The 19,797-nt window shown below is 40.6% G+C and overlaps 1 protein-coding gene across 1 annotated transcript in view; it reads left to right on the top strand.

Annotated features, from left to right (window-relative positions):
* The window catches only part of KALRN (kalirin RhoGEF kinase), a 709,132-nt gene that overhangs the window by 549,301 nt on the left and 140,034 nt on the right, over positions 1-19,797 (top strand). The window contains 1 exon segment of the mRNA XM_078146745.1: positions 9,687-9,882. Coding sequence (XP_078002871.1) covers positions 9,687-9,882 — 196 coding nt within the window.

A 19,797-nucleotide genomic window follows, 5' to 3' on the forward strand; every position in this document is an offset into this window, starting at 1 on the left:
ACTATGTTAATACAAGATATGAAAAGGATTAGATGACGGGCCCTCTATGAGGTAGAAAGAGGTAGAATGAACATTTGTCCTTGGCCCAAGTCTTCCTTCTTACTATATAATATACTGTCGCTATTTCTAGATAATCAGCTTAGCCAAATAACACTCAATACTCTGCTTTACTATCACTGTGACCCTGCCCCCAGGATACCTACTACCACTGTATTTAGGTACTCTTACTCTGCCTCTTCCTTTTCTCTCCCCTCCCGTATACAACTCAGACTATGAGGGTTCTTAGGATATTTCTTTCACAGAATTTTTCTGTGGAGTCTCAGAATTGTTGGAGACCTCAGTGGTCATCTCATCCGACCTATGCCTGTACAACATGCCTGACAGAAGGTCCCTCAGCCTTTGCATTAAACCCTCCAGTGAGAGAGAATGGCCTGCCAAGGCAGCCCATTCTACTTTCTAAATAGCTGATTATGAGGGTTGTTTTTTTTTTCCTTTTTTCCTCCCTAAACGGAGCCTCAAATCTGTCTCTTGGTAGCTTCCCGTTCTGATTTGAGCTCTGCATTCTGGCACTGAAGAGAACATCATTAGTACATTTAGAAGGAAAAGAATCCTCCTAGAAATCAGGCAGTCAACTTTAGGCAATCAGGGTAACTAAAAGTATTTCTGCCTTGCAATCAGCCCAACCAATGAGCTTCTGAAACATGCCTGACTGGTTAACTTTTTCCTGGACCTAATCAAGCCCATCAGGCAGCTAGACATCCCTACATAACTTTTAATTAAGGAACTACTAGGTGGACTTACACAAACCAGAGGGTCAGGACAAGAGGAAGGTGGTTGGAGTGGAGTCCATGGGTTTAAATACATAAACAAAATATCAGTGTTACAAACAAGAAGTTGACCCAATAATATAACTGAGGTGGGGGGGGAGGAGTCCTGGTTATAATGTATTAATGATATTCATAGGACTATAAATCTAGAGATGAAGGGAACTTCAGAAGCTATCCAATCCAACACCTTCATATTGTTGTTCAATCATTTCAGCCACATCTGACTCTTTGTGACTCCATTTGAGGTTTTCTTGGTGAGGATACTGGAGTGTTTTGCCATTTCCTTCTCCAGCTCCTTTTACAGATGAGGAAACTGAGGCAAACAGGGTTAAGTGACTTGCCCAGGGTCACACAGCTAGTGTCTGAAGCTGGCTTTGAACTCTAGGTTTCCTGACTCCAGGCCAGACACTCTTTCCATTGTACCATCTAGCTTCAATCTAATGTTACAGATGAGGAAATTGAGGCCAAGGGAAATTAAATGACTTGCTTGAGGTCACACAGACTATAAGAGTCAGAGGTAGGATCTGAACCCAAGTCTTCTCGTGGACTATTTTGTAGGATTATGGTTTTTAATCCATTCTGTTCTTGTTTCTATTTTTTTGCCTGTTCTTTTTGTATTACTAATTTATTTATTTTTAGTTTTCAACATTCACTTCCACAAGATTTTGAGTTCCAAATTTTCTCCCCATCTCGTCCCTCCCCTCACCCCAAGACAGCGTGCATTCTGAATACCCCTTCCCCTAATCAGCCCTCCCTTCTAACTCCCCCTTTCTCTCATCCCTTTCCCCTTCTATTTTCCTGTAGGGCGGGATAGACTTCTATATCCCATTGCTTATAAATCTTATTTCCCAGTTGCATGTGAAAACAATTTTTAACATTTGTTTCTAAAACTATGGGTTCCAAATTTTCTCCCTTCCTCCCTCCTCACCCACCCTCATTGAGAGGGCAAGCAACTTGATACAGGTTATACAATATGTGTAATTATGCAAAACACTTCCATAGTAGTCATATTGTGGAAAACTAACTATATTTCCCTTCTTCCTATCCTGCCCCCTGTTTATTCTGTTCTCTCTTTTGACCCTGTCCCCCTTCAGAAGTGTTTGCTTCTGATACCCCCTCTCCCAATCTGCCCTCCCCTTCATCATCCCCCCCTCCTCTTATCTCCTTCCCCCCTATTTTGCTGTAGGGTAGATAGATTTCCATACCCAATTGAGTGTGTTTGGTATTCCCTCCTTAAGCCAAATCTGATGAGAATAAGATTCACTCATTCCCTCTCAGTTTCCCCCACATCCCCTCCATTGTAAAAGCCTTTTCTTATCTGTTTTATGTGAGATAATTTAACCCATTTTACCTCTCCCTTTCTCCTTCTCCCAATATAATCCTCTCTCACCCCTTAGTTTTATTCTTCTTGGACTATTTTGAAACAACATTGGCTGGGGCAGCCTGATGTTCAGTTTACTTCTATGTTGACTATTGTCATTTAATAGAATTTTCCCTTTTGAGTGTGGGATATTTGGATTTTTTTTGCTATTCCCTGATATGGTGCTTCTTAGAAATACCATAACCTTTTTCATCTTTTAAAAAAAGACTTTTGATGTAAGGAAAGTATCTTCACACTCAAATGATTTGCTTATTTCAAGCAATATATTCAGTTCAGTGACATTAAAACACAATGGAACCATTTGGTGTTCATTGTAATGGGATTTGTCCCTACATATAATACATGTGCATATTAGATTTGATTAGATTACATTGCATTGCATTTTCTTCCCCTGCATATTCTCTCTCCAAACCCCTCAATTTTGAGGAGGGAACACACAATGAAATCTCCTAGTCTGCTGGTTACATGAAACAATTGTCGGGTAGTAAAGAATTCAGCTAATGGGCATTGGCCTCAGAAAGAGCTAACAAATGCATTCAGGTGGGCAGAAAAGTGGCAAGTGAGTTTTAATGTGGGCAAATGCAAGGCATAGTGTCTAAGGGGAAATAATTGGAACTCTCTTTAGAAGATGAAGGGCTGTGAATTATTGATTATGACCCAGGAAAGGGAAGTGGGAGTCACCATAGGTTGTTTCCTGAGGGCATCAGTGCAATATTCTCTTCTACCCCAGGATCCTTGAGGCTGCTATTGGCAACAGAGTAGGAGGCTGCATGGGCTTCAGCTTTTTATGGCAGCCCTTATTTTCTTACAGAAATCAACTGGCTCCTCATTATGAGAGCAAAGACCTTCCTCCAGCCTTCTTTCCAAATTCCACAGTGACTGTGTCTCTTGGCAGATAGTTGTTGGGACAGAAATGCTTCCAATGTGCCTTTCAATGAGGTCACCACTTTCAATTAACTACGAAGTGGGAGGGAGAGGTAGGCCGCTGAGGCCAGGAAAGCGTCTGAGTGGGCCAGCAACAGAGGTGGGGATTATTTAGAGCTAATTGAGTGGAAAGAAAAAAGCAAAGTAGGTTGATTGAAAGTTGAATGCCCTGTGGATATCTTGTGTTTCATTATCTGCTCACATGGTTCAGCCCCTACTTTCTGTCCTGACCAAGTTCCTTCTAAGCAGAATAAAAGAAGCAACGTTTTCTGGAGACTACATTTTGCATTCTGTTTCAGCTTGAGCAAAGTAAAGGAAGACCCTATGCCAAATATCAGGGAAGGGCATTATTGGGTGCAAGATACTAAGCTAGCCCTTCTTCCCACTCTCTGGAAGAGAAAAGATACCGTTTCAGGAAAGGAGAAATGCACGGCGTCTGTCCAAGAGGGAATTCATTCTGTACTCCCAGAACCTCATCTATCCTCCAAACTTCTCTAATTTTGTTGAGGCAGCACTGTTCTTCCAGTCACCTAGGTTGTGACTGAGGAGTCACTTTCCCTCACCCTATCCTACCCATGTCTTAACTGCCAAATCTTGCCAATTCTGCATCTACAACATCTCCCACATCAGTTACCCCCTCTCTACTCACTTGGTTACTACCCTAATTCAGACCTTTTTCACTCCTCACCCGGGTTATTATAATGGGCTCCTAACTGGTCTCCCTCTCCAGTCTATCAGGTCAATCACAATTTATTAAACACCCACTGGATGCCAGGCTGTGCCAAACCCTGGGGATAAAAAGAAAGGCAAAAGCCAGTCCCTGCTTTCAAGGAGTTCACAGTCTAATGGGGAGAAAACCTATAAACTGTGTACCGACAAGATCTCATTAGGATGAATCAGAGATAATCAACAGAGGGAAGGCACTAGCATTAAAGAATAGTAACCTATCCCCCACATAGCTGCTAAATTCATACTCTTAGGGTAAAAGTCTGGTCATGCCACTCTCTTGCTCAAAAATCTTCATTAATTCTCAGGTGCCTGCAGGAGAAAAGACTGACACTTGATTCATTTTCAGTCCTGTCTGACTCTTTGTGATCCCAACTGGAGTTTGCTTGGTAAAGATACTGGAGTGGTTTGTCATATCCTCTCTAGCTCATTTTGCAGATGAGGGAACTGAGGCAAACAAGGATAAATGACTTACCCTGGGTCACATAGCTAGTAAGCATCTGAGAAATTTGATCTCAGGTCTTCCTGATTTCAAGCCCAGCTTTCTATCCACTCTGCCAATGACTGCCTTAATTTCATGGAAATTTAAAAGGGTAAAAAGAGAAAAGGACAGAAGATATTCCATTCCTATTCACCTTACTTCATTTTCAGCAACTAGATGTCATAGTATATAGAGCACTGACATTAGTGTTAGGAAGACCTGAGTATGAATCCTGTTTCAGACACTTTACTAGCTGTGAGACTGTGGCAAGTCATTTAGCCACTCTTATTTCCTCATCTGTAAGATTATGGTAATAATTACATCCACCTTAGGGTCATGGTGAGAATCAAATAAGATAGTACTTGTAAAGAACTTTATAAACTTTAGAGCACTATATAAATGCTAGCTCTTATTATGATTATTTTCAACATTAGACTCCATGACTATTTTTCAGTGGATTCATGCAAACTTATTTTAAGCCTTGATTATTTGTTGGAATAAGGATATTTAGAGAGGCAGCATCATGGAGAAGAAAGGGCCCTTGACCTGAAGTCAGAAGACCTGGGTTCTAATCTTGGCTGTGGGGCTTACTAGCTCTGTGACTTATACAGGACAAGTAACCTCAACTCTATGAAGAAAGCTTTCTTTTGCCATTCAAAGGGAATGATACTTTTACAATCTTTTTTTCACTGGGAAAATGTAGGGAAAGCATGTTGAAAAACAATACGCTAGATTGGTGAGTGGTGATTTATAGGTTTCTCTCATGTGGCTGAATTCCTTGTTAAACTCTGATTTTATTATCCTTAGTACCAGACTCTTTTTCCTACTAAAAGTAGTAAGGTTAGAAGCAGAGAATATGAGCGTCCTCCTCCTGCCTGACTTCTGCTCTATTGGCCCTGGAATCCAACAACTGTGTTATAGCAAGGTCCACCTCTGTGTCATACATTTTACAGGATTCACACTCAGGTCTTCCTAATACTAAGGTCAGTGCTCTATTTTTTTTCCACCTCATTGTTCTGAAGTAACACCTGGTACAAGATCTCATATTAGAGCTCCCTGTGAAATCTAAATAAAAGAGTTAACTAAGGCAGGTCAACTGGGGCTTTTCACCAGGGTACCAAAGTTACAGGGTATCAACATCACTTGTGGTCCTTAGCAGCACAGAAACAATAGAGCTAAGTATTCTGTTAGCAAGAGCAAATAGTTAAAGCAAGAAGTTGCTAAGACGGTATACCTGGGTAAATCCCTTCCTTGACTAATACCCCCACCCCTCATCCAGTGAAGTACACATGCTTCAAGTCACCTGCCCCAACCCAATTTGTAAAATTTGCCCTATTTGCCTGAGGTGCAAAAATTCCTGCTCCCTCTTCTTTTACACCTGTTTTTCCCAGCTGTCTCAACCTGTTTTTCTACTTCTTTGTCCTTTAATACATCCTTTGTGCTCATGCCAAGGGCTATAATTCTCTCTTGGCTAGGTAGGTAATATCTAGTGTGGGATATGTCATGACCCCATTGTTTCACGGATATGGCCAAGAGTCAGGAATTCTGTTCTTGCCTTTAACCTGCTGTGAATTAACTAGATTAAGAATTTACCTCAATCTTTCCATGCCTCACTTTGCTCATCAGTAAAATAGATCAAACACATCTACCACAGTAACAACAATGAAAGCTTACAGAGTGGTTACAAGGATAAAATGAGGCAGTAGAAGTGAAGACACCTTGAAAAAAAGTTTAAAATGTTAGGCAATTATGGAGTAATTTTTTGTATTCATTCATTCAAGATACTTTTCCATGCTACTGTACAAAGGGCCATCTGGGTAGAGAAGAGAACATAAGATGGGGTTCCTGTCCCCCAGAAACCTTCTAGTGGAAGAAGCAGAAGCATGTATGAGGGGGCTAAGGACTGAAGTCCAAAGGGAAGACTAATTAGCAAATTAATTAGCTAGAACAATGTTGATATTTCTGTTCCCAGCCTTTACCACTTATTTGTTTGAACTAAGATCTTTTATCTCTTCATTAGAGTCATTAGTACCTTTCAGTAAATGATACTATAAAATTGTAGCTGTCAGAGTCCTGCTTGGGGAACAGGTTGTTCTGGAAAGTCATATTTCTAGCCAATTGAGAGTTTACCCTTTTAAATACCAACACTTATTTTATTGTAAACATTTATAGAAGGAAATCATCCTAAAATTATGTGCTTATCTCCCTCTTAAATATGTAGTTTAACCTTTTCTTGATGACTCAAGGTCAGCATTATGAATAGCAATTACTACATTGTTCTATAAATATGATGAAAATAGAATAATATTCTCAGGACTTATAAAGGTGTATACCAAATGACCCCAGACCACTTTGCTTTATGAGTTTTTCGGTTTGCTTTTTATTGTGTTTCTGTCACCTTATGGCAATTCAATGTAATGCAATAAACATTTATTTAGTGGAGTGAGCCCTGGGCTAGACGCTGAGACTACATGTGGTACCATGGAAAGAACATTGACTATAGAATTTAAAAAATGGGGATTCAACAGCCTCCCCCTGGGATGAGTCTTACCTCATCACATAACTTTCCTGGTCCTCAGTTTCCCCATCTATAAAAATTAGAGTATTGGGATGGGTGATCTGTGACGTCCCTTCCAGCTTTAGCTCTTTGATACCATGAAAGTTAAATTAAGATATGGTTCCTGCCTTCAGAGGACTTACAGTCTAACCAACTAATTAGACACCAGTGCAGATTAAGCATATCTACTCGATCCCATGTTCAGGGTGTGATCATCTTCCTTCCTTGGGGTTGCATTCTGCCTTCTGCCTCTCACTTGGATCTGGCTCTCCAGCTCCTATCCTTGTCTTCCCCTTCAGATCCATATGCTACTCTCCAGCCAGGAAAATGGGACACTAAATCACTCCTTGTCCCAGCTGTGGTTCCAAATCTAGTACAGTTACAGTGGATCATTCAGTGATTGAGGGTCCAGGAAAAAAAAATTTCCTCAATAAAAAGCCTACTCAGTTATTCCCAAGTAAAAGCAGTCCCCAAGGCAGCAAAAAGCAGTCCAGGAAGAAATAGGTAAGTAAAAGTTACTGGCATTTTTATTTTAATTTTTAAAATTTTAATATTTTTCCCAATTACATGTAAAAACAATTTTAAACTTTTTTTTTACAGTTTTGAGTTCCAAATTCTATCCCTTCCCCTTCCCCTTCATTGAGAAGTCAACCAATTTGATATAGATTATACATGTGCCATCATGCAAAACATATTTCCATATTAGTCATGTGGTAGGAAAAAAAACATAGACAAAAAAACCTCAAGAAAAATAAAATGAAAAAGCAGTATGATTTGATCTGCATTCAGATTCCATCAGTTATTTCTCTGGAAATGGATAGCATTTTTCACCATAGTTCCTTCAGAATTGTCTTGGATCTTTATATTGTTGGGAATAGCTAAGTCATTCACAGTTGATGATCATACAGTACTGCTGTTATTGTGTACAATGTTCTCCTGGTTCTGCTCACTTCACTTTGCATCAGTTCATGTAAGTCTTTCCAGGTTTTTCTGAAAGCATCTTGCTCATCACTTCTTTATAGTACAATAGTATTCCATCACAATCATATAACCTAGCTTGTTCAGCCATTCCCCAATTGGTGGGCATTCTCTAAATTTCCAATTTTTTGCCAACACAAAAAGAGCTGCTTTAAATGGTTTTGTACAAATTGGTCCTTTTCCCTTTTTTTGATCTCTTTAGGATACAGACCTAGTAGTAGTATTGCTGGATCAAAGGGTATGCATAGTTTTGTAGCCCTTTTGGCATAGTTCTAAATTGCTCTCCAGAATGGTTGGATCAGTTCATAGCTCCACTAACAGTGCACTAGTGTTCCAATTTTTCCATATCCCCTGAAACATTTGTCTTTTTCCCTTTCTGACTGTCATATTAGCCAATCTGATAGGTATGAGGTGGTATCTCAGAGTTGTTTTAATTCACTTTTCTCTAATCAATTGTGATTTAGAGCATTTTTCATAAGATTATAGATAGCTTTGATTTCTTCTTCTGAAAACTTCCTTTTGTATCTTTTGACCATTTATCAATTGGGGAATGACTCATAATATTATAAATTTGACTCAGTTCTTTCTATATTTGAGAGATGAGGCTCACTGACATTTTAAAGGCAATCAGCAAGGAAGTTCCCTGGGGTCTCAGGAGCTTCCTACCAAAATCTTTAAATTGATTTCATGTCCTTCTTGCCCAAAGGGCCCACATCTGTGTCCCAGAACATTCCACTTGGAAGAATAAAGTTAACTCAGACTATTCAAGGTCAGCTTCATTGTTTCTTAACTCACAATAGCCCCTGTTGGTGTTGTGTAGGTCTATGAAGTTGACTCAAACCTCTCCACTTCCACTAGTGTCTTGATCTACAATACCCATCCATGGACACTCTTTGATGTGTGTTGTTTTCCCCTTTTAAAATGTCAGCCCCTCGAGGACAAGGACTGCTTTGCTTTTTGTATTTTTATCCCCAGTGCTGAGCACAGTGCCTGGTACGGAGTAAGAGCCTAATCAATACTTTTACATTAATTTATTTGTTAGAGAATTACCAAGAAAAGTACCGTATGACGTCTACAGGGAAAGGTCATTACCAATTGAGTATAGGGATGAGGGAGATGAGAGAGGATCAAGACAGGTCTCTTCAGAAGTAGCTGGTGGTACAGTGGTAGAGTGCTGGGCCAGGAGTCAAGAAGTTGTTGTTCAGTTGTGTTCAACTCTTCAGGACCCCATTCAGCACTTTCTCGGCAAAGACACTGGGATGGTTTGCCATTTCCTTCTCTACCTCATTTTACAGTTGAGGAAACTGAGGCAAAAAGGCTCAAGTAACTTATCCAGAGTCACACAGCTAGTAAGTGTCTGAGACCAGATTTGAACTCACAAAGATGAGGTTTCCGGACTCCAGGCCTGGCACTCTATCCACTGTACCACCTAGCTGCCCAGGAGTCAGGAAGACCTGAATTCAAATTCAACCTCAGGTATTTACTACCTGTGTGATTCTAAGCAAGTCACTTAAGCACTCCCATCCCCAATTTCCTCTATAAATAGCAAGTCCCTCCTGGGTGGTTGTGAGGACTAATAAAATATATAGATATAGATATAGATATAGATATAGATATAGATATAGATATAGATATAGATATAGATATAGATATAGATATAGATATAGATATAGATATAGATATAGATATTGCACTTCATTAATCTTGGGCTGCTACATAATGCTGGCTCTTATTAGAACTGTTATTTCATCTCTAAGATTCTACCATTCTTGCTAACCATTATGAATTACATGGATGGTGCTTTCCCCAAAGGTGACGGCAGAGCTGGATGCCTGGAATGAGGACCTGCTGAGACAAATGAATGACTTCAACACCGAGGACCTGACCCTGGCAGAGCAGCGGTTACAACGTCACACGGAGAGGAAGCTGGCTATGAACAACATGACCTTTGAAGTCATCCAGCAGGGCCAGGATCTGCACCAGTACATTATGGAGGTCCAAGCCTCAGGTAGGATGACAGCCTCGAGGCTAGGTTCAGAGTCAGGGATGGGAAGAATCATAATGGTAATGATTCCCATTTGTCCCAACAGGACCTATTTTACAAAGCACTCTTGCATCTGTCAGTTAGCCTGGGAGATTTGTTTATTTGTTTGTTTTTGACATCTCTATAACATAGAAAGGATAGGCATGGCTCATCTGTGAAATGGGTTCAAAAGATGTCACTGTCTACTTCTCAGGGGTTGTGTAAGAAAAACACTTCTAAACTTTAAAGTTTATATGTGCTGCTATTATTATTATTGTCCCCATTTTCCATATATATATATATATATGTATATATGTATACACACACATACACACACACACACACACACACATACATACACATATATCTCAATGCCCAGAGAAAAATAGACTTGCTCAAGGTCATTCAGCTAAACTATTACAAAGCTCAGATTAGAACCCAGATCTCTTGATGTTCATCTCAGAGAATTAGCCCACAAAACTATACTGCTTCCTTACACAGAGTATGCTCATGATGGCATTGGGGAATAGAGAATGACTAGGCAATCTTAATTACAGAGTAATGACAATGAAACATACCTTTCTCCTTTTTGACAGAGAGGGGACAGATCATGAAATGTGTTTTCATATATGGCCAAGTTTTTCTTCTTTGTCAGTCAGTCAGCAAATATTTATTAAGTACTTGTATGGATTAACCACTGTGCTAAGCACTGGAGATAGAAAAAAAGGCAAAAACACTGTGCTGTTTTTGAGTCATTTCAGTTATGTCTGACTCTTTATGACCCATTGAGGGTTTTCTTGGCAAAGAGACTAGAGTGTTTTGCCATTTCCTTCTCCAGCTCATTTTACAAATGAGAAAACTGAAGCAAACAGAATTAAGTGACCTGCCCAGGATCATGCAGCTAGGAAGTGTCTGAAGTCACATTTGAACTCAGGTCTATTCTGTCTCCAAGCCCTCCACTCTATCCACTGTGATACCTAGCTGTCCTGAAAAACATTGTACCTGCCCTCTGGCTTAACACACAAATAACTAGATATATGTGAAAGATGGAAAGTAGTTTCTGAGGGCAGATACTGAAGTGAGGATGTGGTGGGGGTGGGGAACATTGTGACTTGGAAATGCCTCCTACAGAAGGTAGGATTTTAGCTGAGGGTTGAAGGGAGCCAGGAAAGCTGAATGATGGTGGTGAGAAGGGAGAGCATTCCAGCTATGGGATCCCCGCCCACGAAAAGGCATGGAGATAGAATGTCACATTTGAAGAACAGGATATGTGAAGCCTAGATGTATTTGGAGTATAGGTTTCACGGAAGGGAATAAAGTGTAAGGAAACCAGAAGGGGCTAAACTAGGAAGAACCTCAAATGCCATGCCAAGCGGGACTTTGGCATTGATCCTAGAGGTAAAAGGGAGCCATTGCAGTTTAATGGGCAGGGAAGTGACATGGCCAAACCTTTGTTGCAGGAAAATCACTTTGGCACTTGTAGAGCTTGGCTTGCAGGAGCAGAGACTTGAGGCTTTAAGGCCAATGAAAAGCCTGTTGTAATAGTCCAGACAAGAGGTGATGAAAGCTTCTACTAGAAAGGGGTGTGTGTGTGTGTGTGTGTGTGTGTGTGTGTGTGTGTGTGTGTGCATGTGTGTGTGTGACTGAGTAGACAGACATTATGAAAGATGTAGTGAGAGCCAAAATGGCTCCATTTGCAGGGGAGAGGGAGTGTCATTTAGAAGTGACAATAAAACTAAAAAAAAAAGTCAATGAAACTTGTACTTTAAAAAGAAAGAATGGGTAGTCCCATGGAAACTAGAAGAAGACTAAGGCTTAAAAATCAACCAGGCTGCCTATAAAAGAAACTGGGTGATAGATACTGAGTATGAATTATAATTGACATGCCGGCACTTATTGCAGGTATTGGTTTCAATAAGAACTTTGTTGTGTTTTTTAAATGTAGATGTAGACTGACAGGATATTGAAATCGTTTAATAAAATTGAATGTAATGATTTAATTTTAAAAAGCTAGATTGTTATAGATTTTTTCCAAATATTAATTCAACTAAATTAAATTCAAGAAGAATTTATGAAATTCCTACCATGCAAAGTACCATGCTAAGTGCTAAGAATATGAAGACAGAATGAAAATTAGCTCCTGCCCTCAGGGACCTTACACTCTACTGGGGTGTTACATTCCCACAGGTAAAGGAAAGATCATTGGAGAAGGGTGAGACAATTTAAACTAGGGGGAAGGAGATAGTATATATTCTATAGGAGATGGTACTTGAGGGAAGCCAAGGGGCTGTATTGGAAAGGTGGTATTGGAAAGGCCTAAATCGCATTGGATTTTTATAAAATGAATATTTGGTTAATATGGCTCAATAATTAGACATGGCATTAACATGGTTATTTTCTTACAAAACTGCATATACAATATGAAGTTATCAGAAATAGGTATGGTTTTAAAATAACATTAACATTTTAGAGTAATTTCAATAGTGAACCATCTTAAAGTAAATTAGCTGTACTCTATTTGGTAAAGAAAAGCGATCCAAAGTATATATGTGGAAACATGAAACATAACTTCTGCAATCCATTTTTATGAATATTATTCAAAGAAATCATTGGGAGAGTCAGTGTGAAGAGGTGGACAGATTCCTGGACTGGGAGTCAGGATACCTGAGTCCTAATCTCAGCTGTATATCCACTTGCCTGTATGACCTTAGGCAAGTGATTTCACTCCAGTAGGGCTAGACCAGGTATTTTGTAAGGTTTCTTCCTTTAAAACTCTACAGTTCTATACATGTCAACTGTTACTGTTGTTTGTCCTTCATTCTTGAAGAGGACTAGTAACATCAGAAGGGTGATGTCTTGACTTGCACATGAACTGGATTTAATGATTCTATGACTGCTGCTACTCATGACCAGCCTCAGAGTACCTTGCCCCTTGTAGGAAGATCTATGAATGTAGGATGGGCCAGTCACAACGACTACAGACCTTCACATGTGGTTGTGCAGCATCTCTGTGTAGTTGGTCTGGGCTGCATGGAATCGACTTTATTCCTTCTCTGAATATTCCCTGATCAGAAATTAGTCTCCTCTACAAGCTATATTCCCAGCTTTGGAATCTCTAGGAGACTAATTTGTGGCTTGTTACTTGTAAAATCATAGAATGTTAAAAAACCAAAAGGATCTTAGGTGCCATTCAGTCTTTTTTTTTGGGGGGGGGAGGTAATTGGGGTTAAGTGACTTGCCTAAGGTCACACAGTTGATAAGTGTCAAGTGTCTGAGGCCAGATTTGAACTCATGTCTTCCCAACTCCAGGGCAGGTGCTCTATCCACTGCAGCACCTAGCTGCCCTGTGCCATCCAGTCTTGCATTCTCGTTTTTTCAGAGATGGAAACTGAGGCACAAAGCAGTTGTAAATTATAAATTATAATTATTGCCACATAGATGTAATTTGAGATTTGTAAGACATTTTGCATGCATTTCCTCTTTTGAGTCTCATAACAACTCCATGAGGTAGATACTGTGGGCATTATCATTCCCATTTTAAAGATGAGGAAATTGAGGCTCTGGGAGATTAGTGCTTTATGCAGGGTCACATGGTTTATTAGAGTCAGAGATGGAATTTGGACCTGTATCTTCCTGAATCTAAGAGCTGCGTGCTTACCACTCTACCACACCATCTCGTTACTTTGACCTTTATTAAGGCAACACAGTATTGGATCGCTAGGATGAAGACAGAATTTCTTAACTCTAGTTAAATACAACTCCATATTCTTCAGTTAATCTAGTAGGGTGCTTGTCTCAGAGTAAATGCCCAATAAATACTTTAAATGGTAGTGTTCTGGAGCTGGAAGGGACATTTAGCACAGATGGGCTGGAATTAATTGACACAGCACCCCAGGGGGTTTCTCCTTAAGGAACAGTTTTTAGGTCTACAATCTAACTTTGGTGGCTATTAATAGCATAACCTTTCTTTTGGGCTTTGACTAGTGTCCTGAGCTGGCAAGGCCTGCCCTAGAGAGCAGTGGAATGTGTCTGTACTCTTCTAGGGACAGGAAAAGCAACACTGCCCAATGGCCTGAAATCATTGGTACAGCACTGGGACCTCTTCCAGGGAGAAGAGTACCATGGTTATGACCAGTGGATATCAGTGAATATTAACCACGTTTGCCTCAGTTCTTCATCTGTAAACTGACTGGAAAAGGAAATGGCAAGCCACTCCAGTTATCCTTGCCAGGAAAACCCCAAATAGGGCCACATTGTCCCCTTCATAAAAGGATTTGTTCTGTAAAACTTACACTCAGTCGAAAGGCTGCACCCAAGGATTTGGAAGAACATATGTGGCCTTATAAGGCCAAAGGTTCCCCACCCCTGATTGTAGTCCAATAGCATGACAGAGTAGAAAGTGTGCTGGCTGTGTGGAGTTAAGAGGACCTGAGTTCAAATCCCAGCACTGACACTGACTCTTGGGAACCTTGGGCAAATCACTTCACTTATCTGGAACTCAGTTTCCTCAGCTGTCAAATGAGGCAGCTGGATAAACGTATCTCAAAGATCTTTTTCACTCTATTATTCTATGATTTTATGACTTGAAAATTATAAATATTCAGTAAACAAACAAATAAATATTCAGTAAAATATTCAATGAAAAATATTCAGTAGCAGAGCTTGGGGATGAACACAGATCTTTTGACTTTTCACCATTTCACTATTTGATGGGTCCCAGGAAGTCTTTGTTGATTTTTGAGCAGAGAAGGAATATGCAGGGTAGAAGACCACCTGTCCCCACTGTTTGACTCCCTGTTGATTCTTCCTGATATCTGTGTTTTGTTGAGACTCAGCCAGAAAAGAAAGCAACAGGTGCCTAGTACATAGGGAAAGAAAAGCAGAGCTGGGAAAATGGTCCCAGGGAAGCTGGATAGGAAACCACTCACCATCTCCCTTTTTAGACTGAATGTTGTAAGTCAAGAAAAGGAACCTTCTCCCAGCTCTCCTCTTGTATCACTCTGTACCAGGGTTCTGGCATCACCTTGGGGAGGCAGACTTTTTTCCCACAGAGGAAAGACCTCAGAGATAAGTTATCCATGGGAAGGGGAAGAATATTGGGGTCTGGTGACGGCTGAGGACTGCTTGTACCCGGAAGGGCTAAGTGGGTGGGCCCATCCCCAGGCATATGGGCTGCCTACCCACTTCTGATTTTGTTCCTTTTTCGAGGATTGTTGGGAACAGCTTGATTGGCCTGTGCTTCTCTCAGGGCTGAGACTTTCTGTTCATCTCCTCCCACCCCAATGAGCTGCTCCAGCTGGCAGAGAAGATGAGGTTCATTAGAGGAAAATAGAAACTGTTCCCAGGAAACTTAGCTTCCCTTTCTAGTGATTCCTTCCCTTGTCCCTTGTCCTAGAAAGGGGAGAGTTAGCACACATCAGAGCCATGGAGAGGGAAGGGGCGGGGGAAGTTTAGAGATATCTTCCAGCCCTTGCCTGGAAATCCAGACCCTGCAGTACCGTCCTGGTCATCAGAGCTGACCTTTGCAAATACCCAGGTGGCCATATTGTAGGAGCCACAGGCCAAATCGGAAGACCTGAGGCTGAATCCTGGCTCTGCCACTGCTTAGCTCGGAAATCTCAAACAAGTACAATTCACCTCTTTAAATGTGCAAAAGGCTAGGGATACAAAGAAGTGCAAACCAGAGTCCTTGCCCTCAGGGAGCTTAAATTCTAACGGGGGAAATGGAGTGTAAATAAATAGGTACATGCACAGCAGATAGAAAAGAACCTTAGAGGGGAGACTGTAGCTGCTGGATTGAATGGGAAAGGCTTCATGTATTTGAACTGACTCTTAAAGGAAACCAAGGATTCTAAGAGGCAGAGGGAGGAAGAGGGCTCCAGGCATTGGGGAACAGCCAATGCAAGGGCTCGGAGATGGGGAATGGAGTGCTGTGTGTGAGCAATGTGAAGTAGCCGAGCAAGAATACGGGTATTAGATATCCCTTGGGGTTGTTGTGAGGACCCAATGAGCTTACATATCAAAACCACAGCACACCATGCAAAAGGCATCTCTTTGCACTCAGTAGTGGGTGCTATGCTGTGAGGAGGCAGCACGGTGAAACGACTGGAGAGCCAGCCTGGGAGTCAGGAAGCCCCACCTCTGACACAAACTAGGGTATGCAAAGTGCCTTACAAATATTATCTCATTTGATCCTCACAACAGCTTTGGGAGGTAAATGCTATTGCTCCCATTTTTCAAATGAAGAAACTGAACCAGCCAGAGGAAAGGCAAGGAGGGAGGAAGAAAAGGAAAGCGAGGGGAGACAGAAGGAAGGAAGGAAGGAAGGAAGGAAGGAAGGAAGGAAGGAAGGAAGGAAGGAAGGAAGGAAGGAAGGAAGGAAGGAAGGAAGGAAAGAAGGAGGGAGGGAGGAAGAAAAGAAAAAACGAAGGCCCTTATAATTATCTCACTATTTTTATTGTTTTGGAGGCATTTGGGGTTAAGTGACTTGCCCAGGGTCACACAGCTAGCTAGTAAGTGTCTGAGGCTGGATTTGAAGTCTCACTTTAAAAAAAAAAAAGACCTAAGATCTCTTCTAGTTCTAAACCTCTACATGGAAGCAGCAAGTTATAAAGATTACTAGAGCACCATTATTCTGCATAGATTGGTTTAGGGAGAAATTGAAGATAAGACAAGCCTGTAGAAATACAGGGACTTCCCCAGCTGCTTGAGTCCCATTAACTTGGTTATCTAAAGCGATTTCTTTTGTTAATTGTCCTATATATGCTTCTCTCCAGCTTCAAGGGCTAATCCCTACTTCTAGGAGAGTAGGATTTCTTTAACAAATCCATTGTCCTCCCATTCCTAAACTTCATGGTTTTGGAATCTTTCAGGGGATGATTTACTCTTTGGGACTGCTAATTTTTTGGTAGCATCTGACCTGCTACATTTTCTGAATTTCCCAGCTTTCCTGGTTTGGGCAATACTTTTTTTTTTTAATATGTTTTTTGATACATGCTACACATTTTTCCTAGTCCTCTAATGCAGTGTTTCAAAATAGCCCACTTGAAGTCTGGAAACTTTCTGATTCTGAACTAATTTCTGTTGTTCTCCCTTGCCTTCCTTCTCCTTCCTCCCACCAATACTTAAATTCTTTCCTTTTCGGTAGTTGTGTTAACCTTTGCTCATCGAGGATCCTTGGTCTCCCTTCACCTGAGAAAATGTCAGAGCTGTGATCATGAATCATGAAACCAGCTTAAAACTGCAGTAAGACTTTTCAGACACACTGTATGTACCTACCCCATGGTAAAAAACAAAAACAAACCCATGTTTTGATTAAAACTTCAACTCAAACTAATGTTAAGAGAACAATTTACCCATCAGTGGATTATATTTAATTTTAGACCTCAGTATTGCCGACGTTAATCATTTACTTCAGTGCCGACTTCCACCTTGATTAAAAACGTGAAAGTATTTTAGAGTTTCCACAAATGTGTTTTAATGTTACAAATTTATACACTGTATGACTTGGAACCAACCTCTTCAAATACACTTCTATGTGCTAATAGTCTTGATCAAGGTAGAAATGTTTACTCAACTCAGCCATTAACCTTTGGGATGGAAGTCAAAATAGAAGCACGGTATGTGAATTGGATAATTGGCTTTTCCTTAGTCAAGACTTCAGACGACTGTGTGTTGACTTTATTTAGAGCCACAGCAGAAAGAACATTAGTCTGGGACGTGGGACGATGAGGTTCTATTCCTCACTCCATCCCTGACCACCTGTGTGAGCTTGGATAAGTGACTTTATCTCTCTGGGCTCCATTGTCCTCTACTACAAGATGAAGGGATGCATCTACACTCCAAGATCCCTTCTATTATTAACATTTCATTAATTAAAACATACCAGTACTAAGTGCATTTTAGGGAGAAAGAAGACTACTTCATCTTTCTTAGGGTATTATCTCTTGATATATTACCTTTCTTTTTTCAAGAATGTAGTATTGATGTTCTTACTGGGGAGCCAGCTGCAAACTGTACATTTTCCATAAAATGACCCTTTTATGTGCAGTTCCTTGCTCCAACATTAAGCTCGGGTCACAAGATCAAGGGATTTAGAGGCAGATGGGAACTTAGGTATCTTGTCTAGTCCTTTCCTGTTATAAAAGAGGAAAATGAGGTCTGAAAGGCTAAATGACTCGTTCCCCCTTTTCTTTCCCAATTTGCTATAAACCATAGTCCTATACCTTGAAAAATACTCTGTTATAATCCAAAATATATTTTGTTTCCCCCCCCATTTAATTCTTGTGACATAGGAGGAAACAGTTTCTTACTCATTTCAATCCAAATCTCAACACAAAATGCTTCTAATTTGATTGATTCCCTTTTAAAGGAATATTTTCTTTGATCAGTAGTTGACAAATTGTTATTTTTAGAAGCCAAATCCCCACAGTAAACAGACGATAAATTTGACATTTGTCTTTTTACACTTTTTCCCTTTTCCGATAAAAATGGAGGTGAGCCATTGAAATTCTGCTTCAAATATGGCTGGATTTCAGAATTTCTCTCAACTAATTTTAATGGAATTGACTAATTAACCTAGTCATAAACTCCCACCTGTCAAAATATCTGAGAGCTTGTGATGTGACTATAAGAATGTGATAGAAATTCAGCAGTTGGCAAGTGTGTGTGTGTGTGTGTGTGCATGTGTGTGTGTGTGTGTGTGTGTCTGCCTGTCTGTCTGTAAAATGCATTGGATGTCTTGGCCCTAGGCCAATGGACAATGTACCTGGAGCTCAGGTAGAACCCTTCTTCTCTCCGTTTGCCCTGTTTTTCCTCCAACTTCCCAGAAAAGAATAAGCATTGCCAGTTGTTCCTGAGTCCTTCAGCACATGCATGTCTTCTTGCCCCATGGAAGAATTTCTCATTCTGTTTGCATGAGACAGGCATGTTCCATAAACCCCTTCAGTGGATACCATTTGTGCGTGCTTTTTGATATTACTGATGAGATAGGACCTAGCATATCCTGTGGGCTATTGTTCTGTAACCATAGAAATTCATAATTTGAACCAAATCCCCACAGAATTAAATACTCTTACTTGGAAAGAGACTGTTGTTCTTCCAAACACATTTACCCTAAAACTATTTCCCAGGCTTATGTTAACAAAACTAGGGAAAATGAGAAATTTAGAGGTAGAGGCGAGAAGCAGCCAGCAGCCCAAATGGGCTCATCACTTTTTCTCCTGTGCTCAGGAAAAATTAGGGAAAGCCCAGACCTCTGGAATAGTGTTCCTGAGTTGGCCCTTATGCAGTGGCCATGGGGCTGACTTGTTGACAGAAAGGAGAGCAAGAGAATCAGATGTGACTTCTTTGTGGTAGAGCAGTATAGCTGGGGGCCTGGTTCAGGGAGGAAGCTGAAAGAAAGCTCTTTCTGGGATGTCTTTTCCTCTGTGTTTGCATTTTCCTTTATTGTTCATTCCTGAGGAAGTTTTGTGCGACGTGCTAGGCTGTATGTTGCCTGAGGTATTGAGCACATACACGGGTGAAGGTTTTGGGCTGTGATGTTTGTCATGAGGTCAGAAGCAAATGCATTTTTGACTGCATCTTCTGAGCCCCTCCCCTTTCTCTTGGGACTTGTCTGTGACAGGAGTTATAGTACCTCTGTAGTCAAAAGCTTTTGGATTTTTACAGCTTATTTAAAAATAATCATAAAGAAATATAGATACACGTGGATCACAGTGGATAATGTGGTATTCCTAATGTACATTTTGGAGGCTCGAAAAAGTTCAGTGACTGACCCCTATTACCTACAAAAGAAAACTTAAGCCCTTTCCCCCACTACCCTAGGACATCCACATTCAAACTCTAACCCACCTGTCCAACATTCCTTGAGGTCCATAGAGGCTAAGTAATTTGACCAAA

The sequence above is a fragment of the Phascolarctos cinereus genome, unplaced genomic scaffold (genome assembly GCF_003287225.1).
Source record: "Phascolarctos cinereus isolate Bilbo 61053 unplaced genomic scaffold, phaCin_HiC Scaffold_726;HRSCAF=1367, whole genome shotgun sequence".
In the NCBI taxonomy this organism is placed as follows: Eukaryota; Metazoa; Chordata; class Mammalia; order Diprotodontia; family Phascolarctidae; genus Phascolarctos; species Phascolarctos cinereus.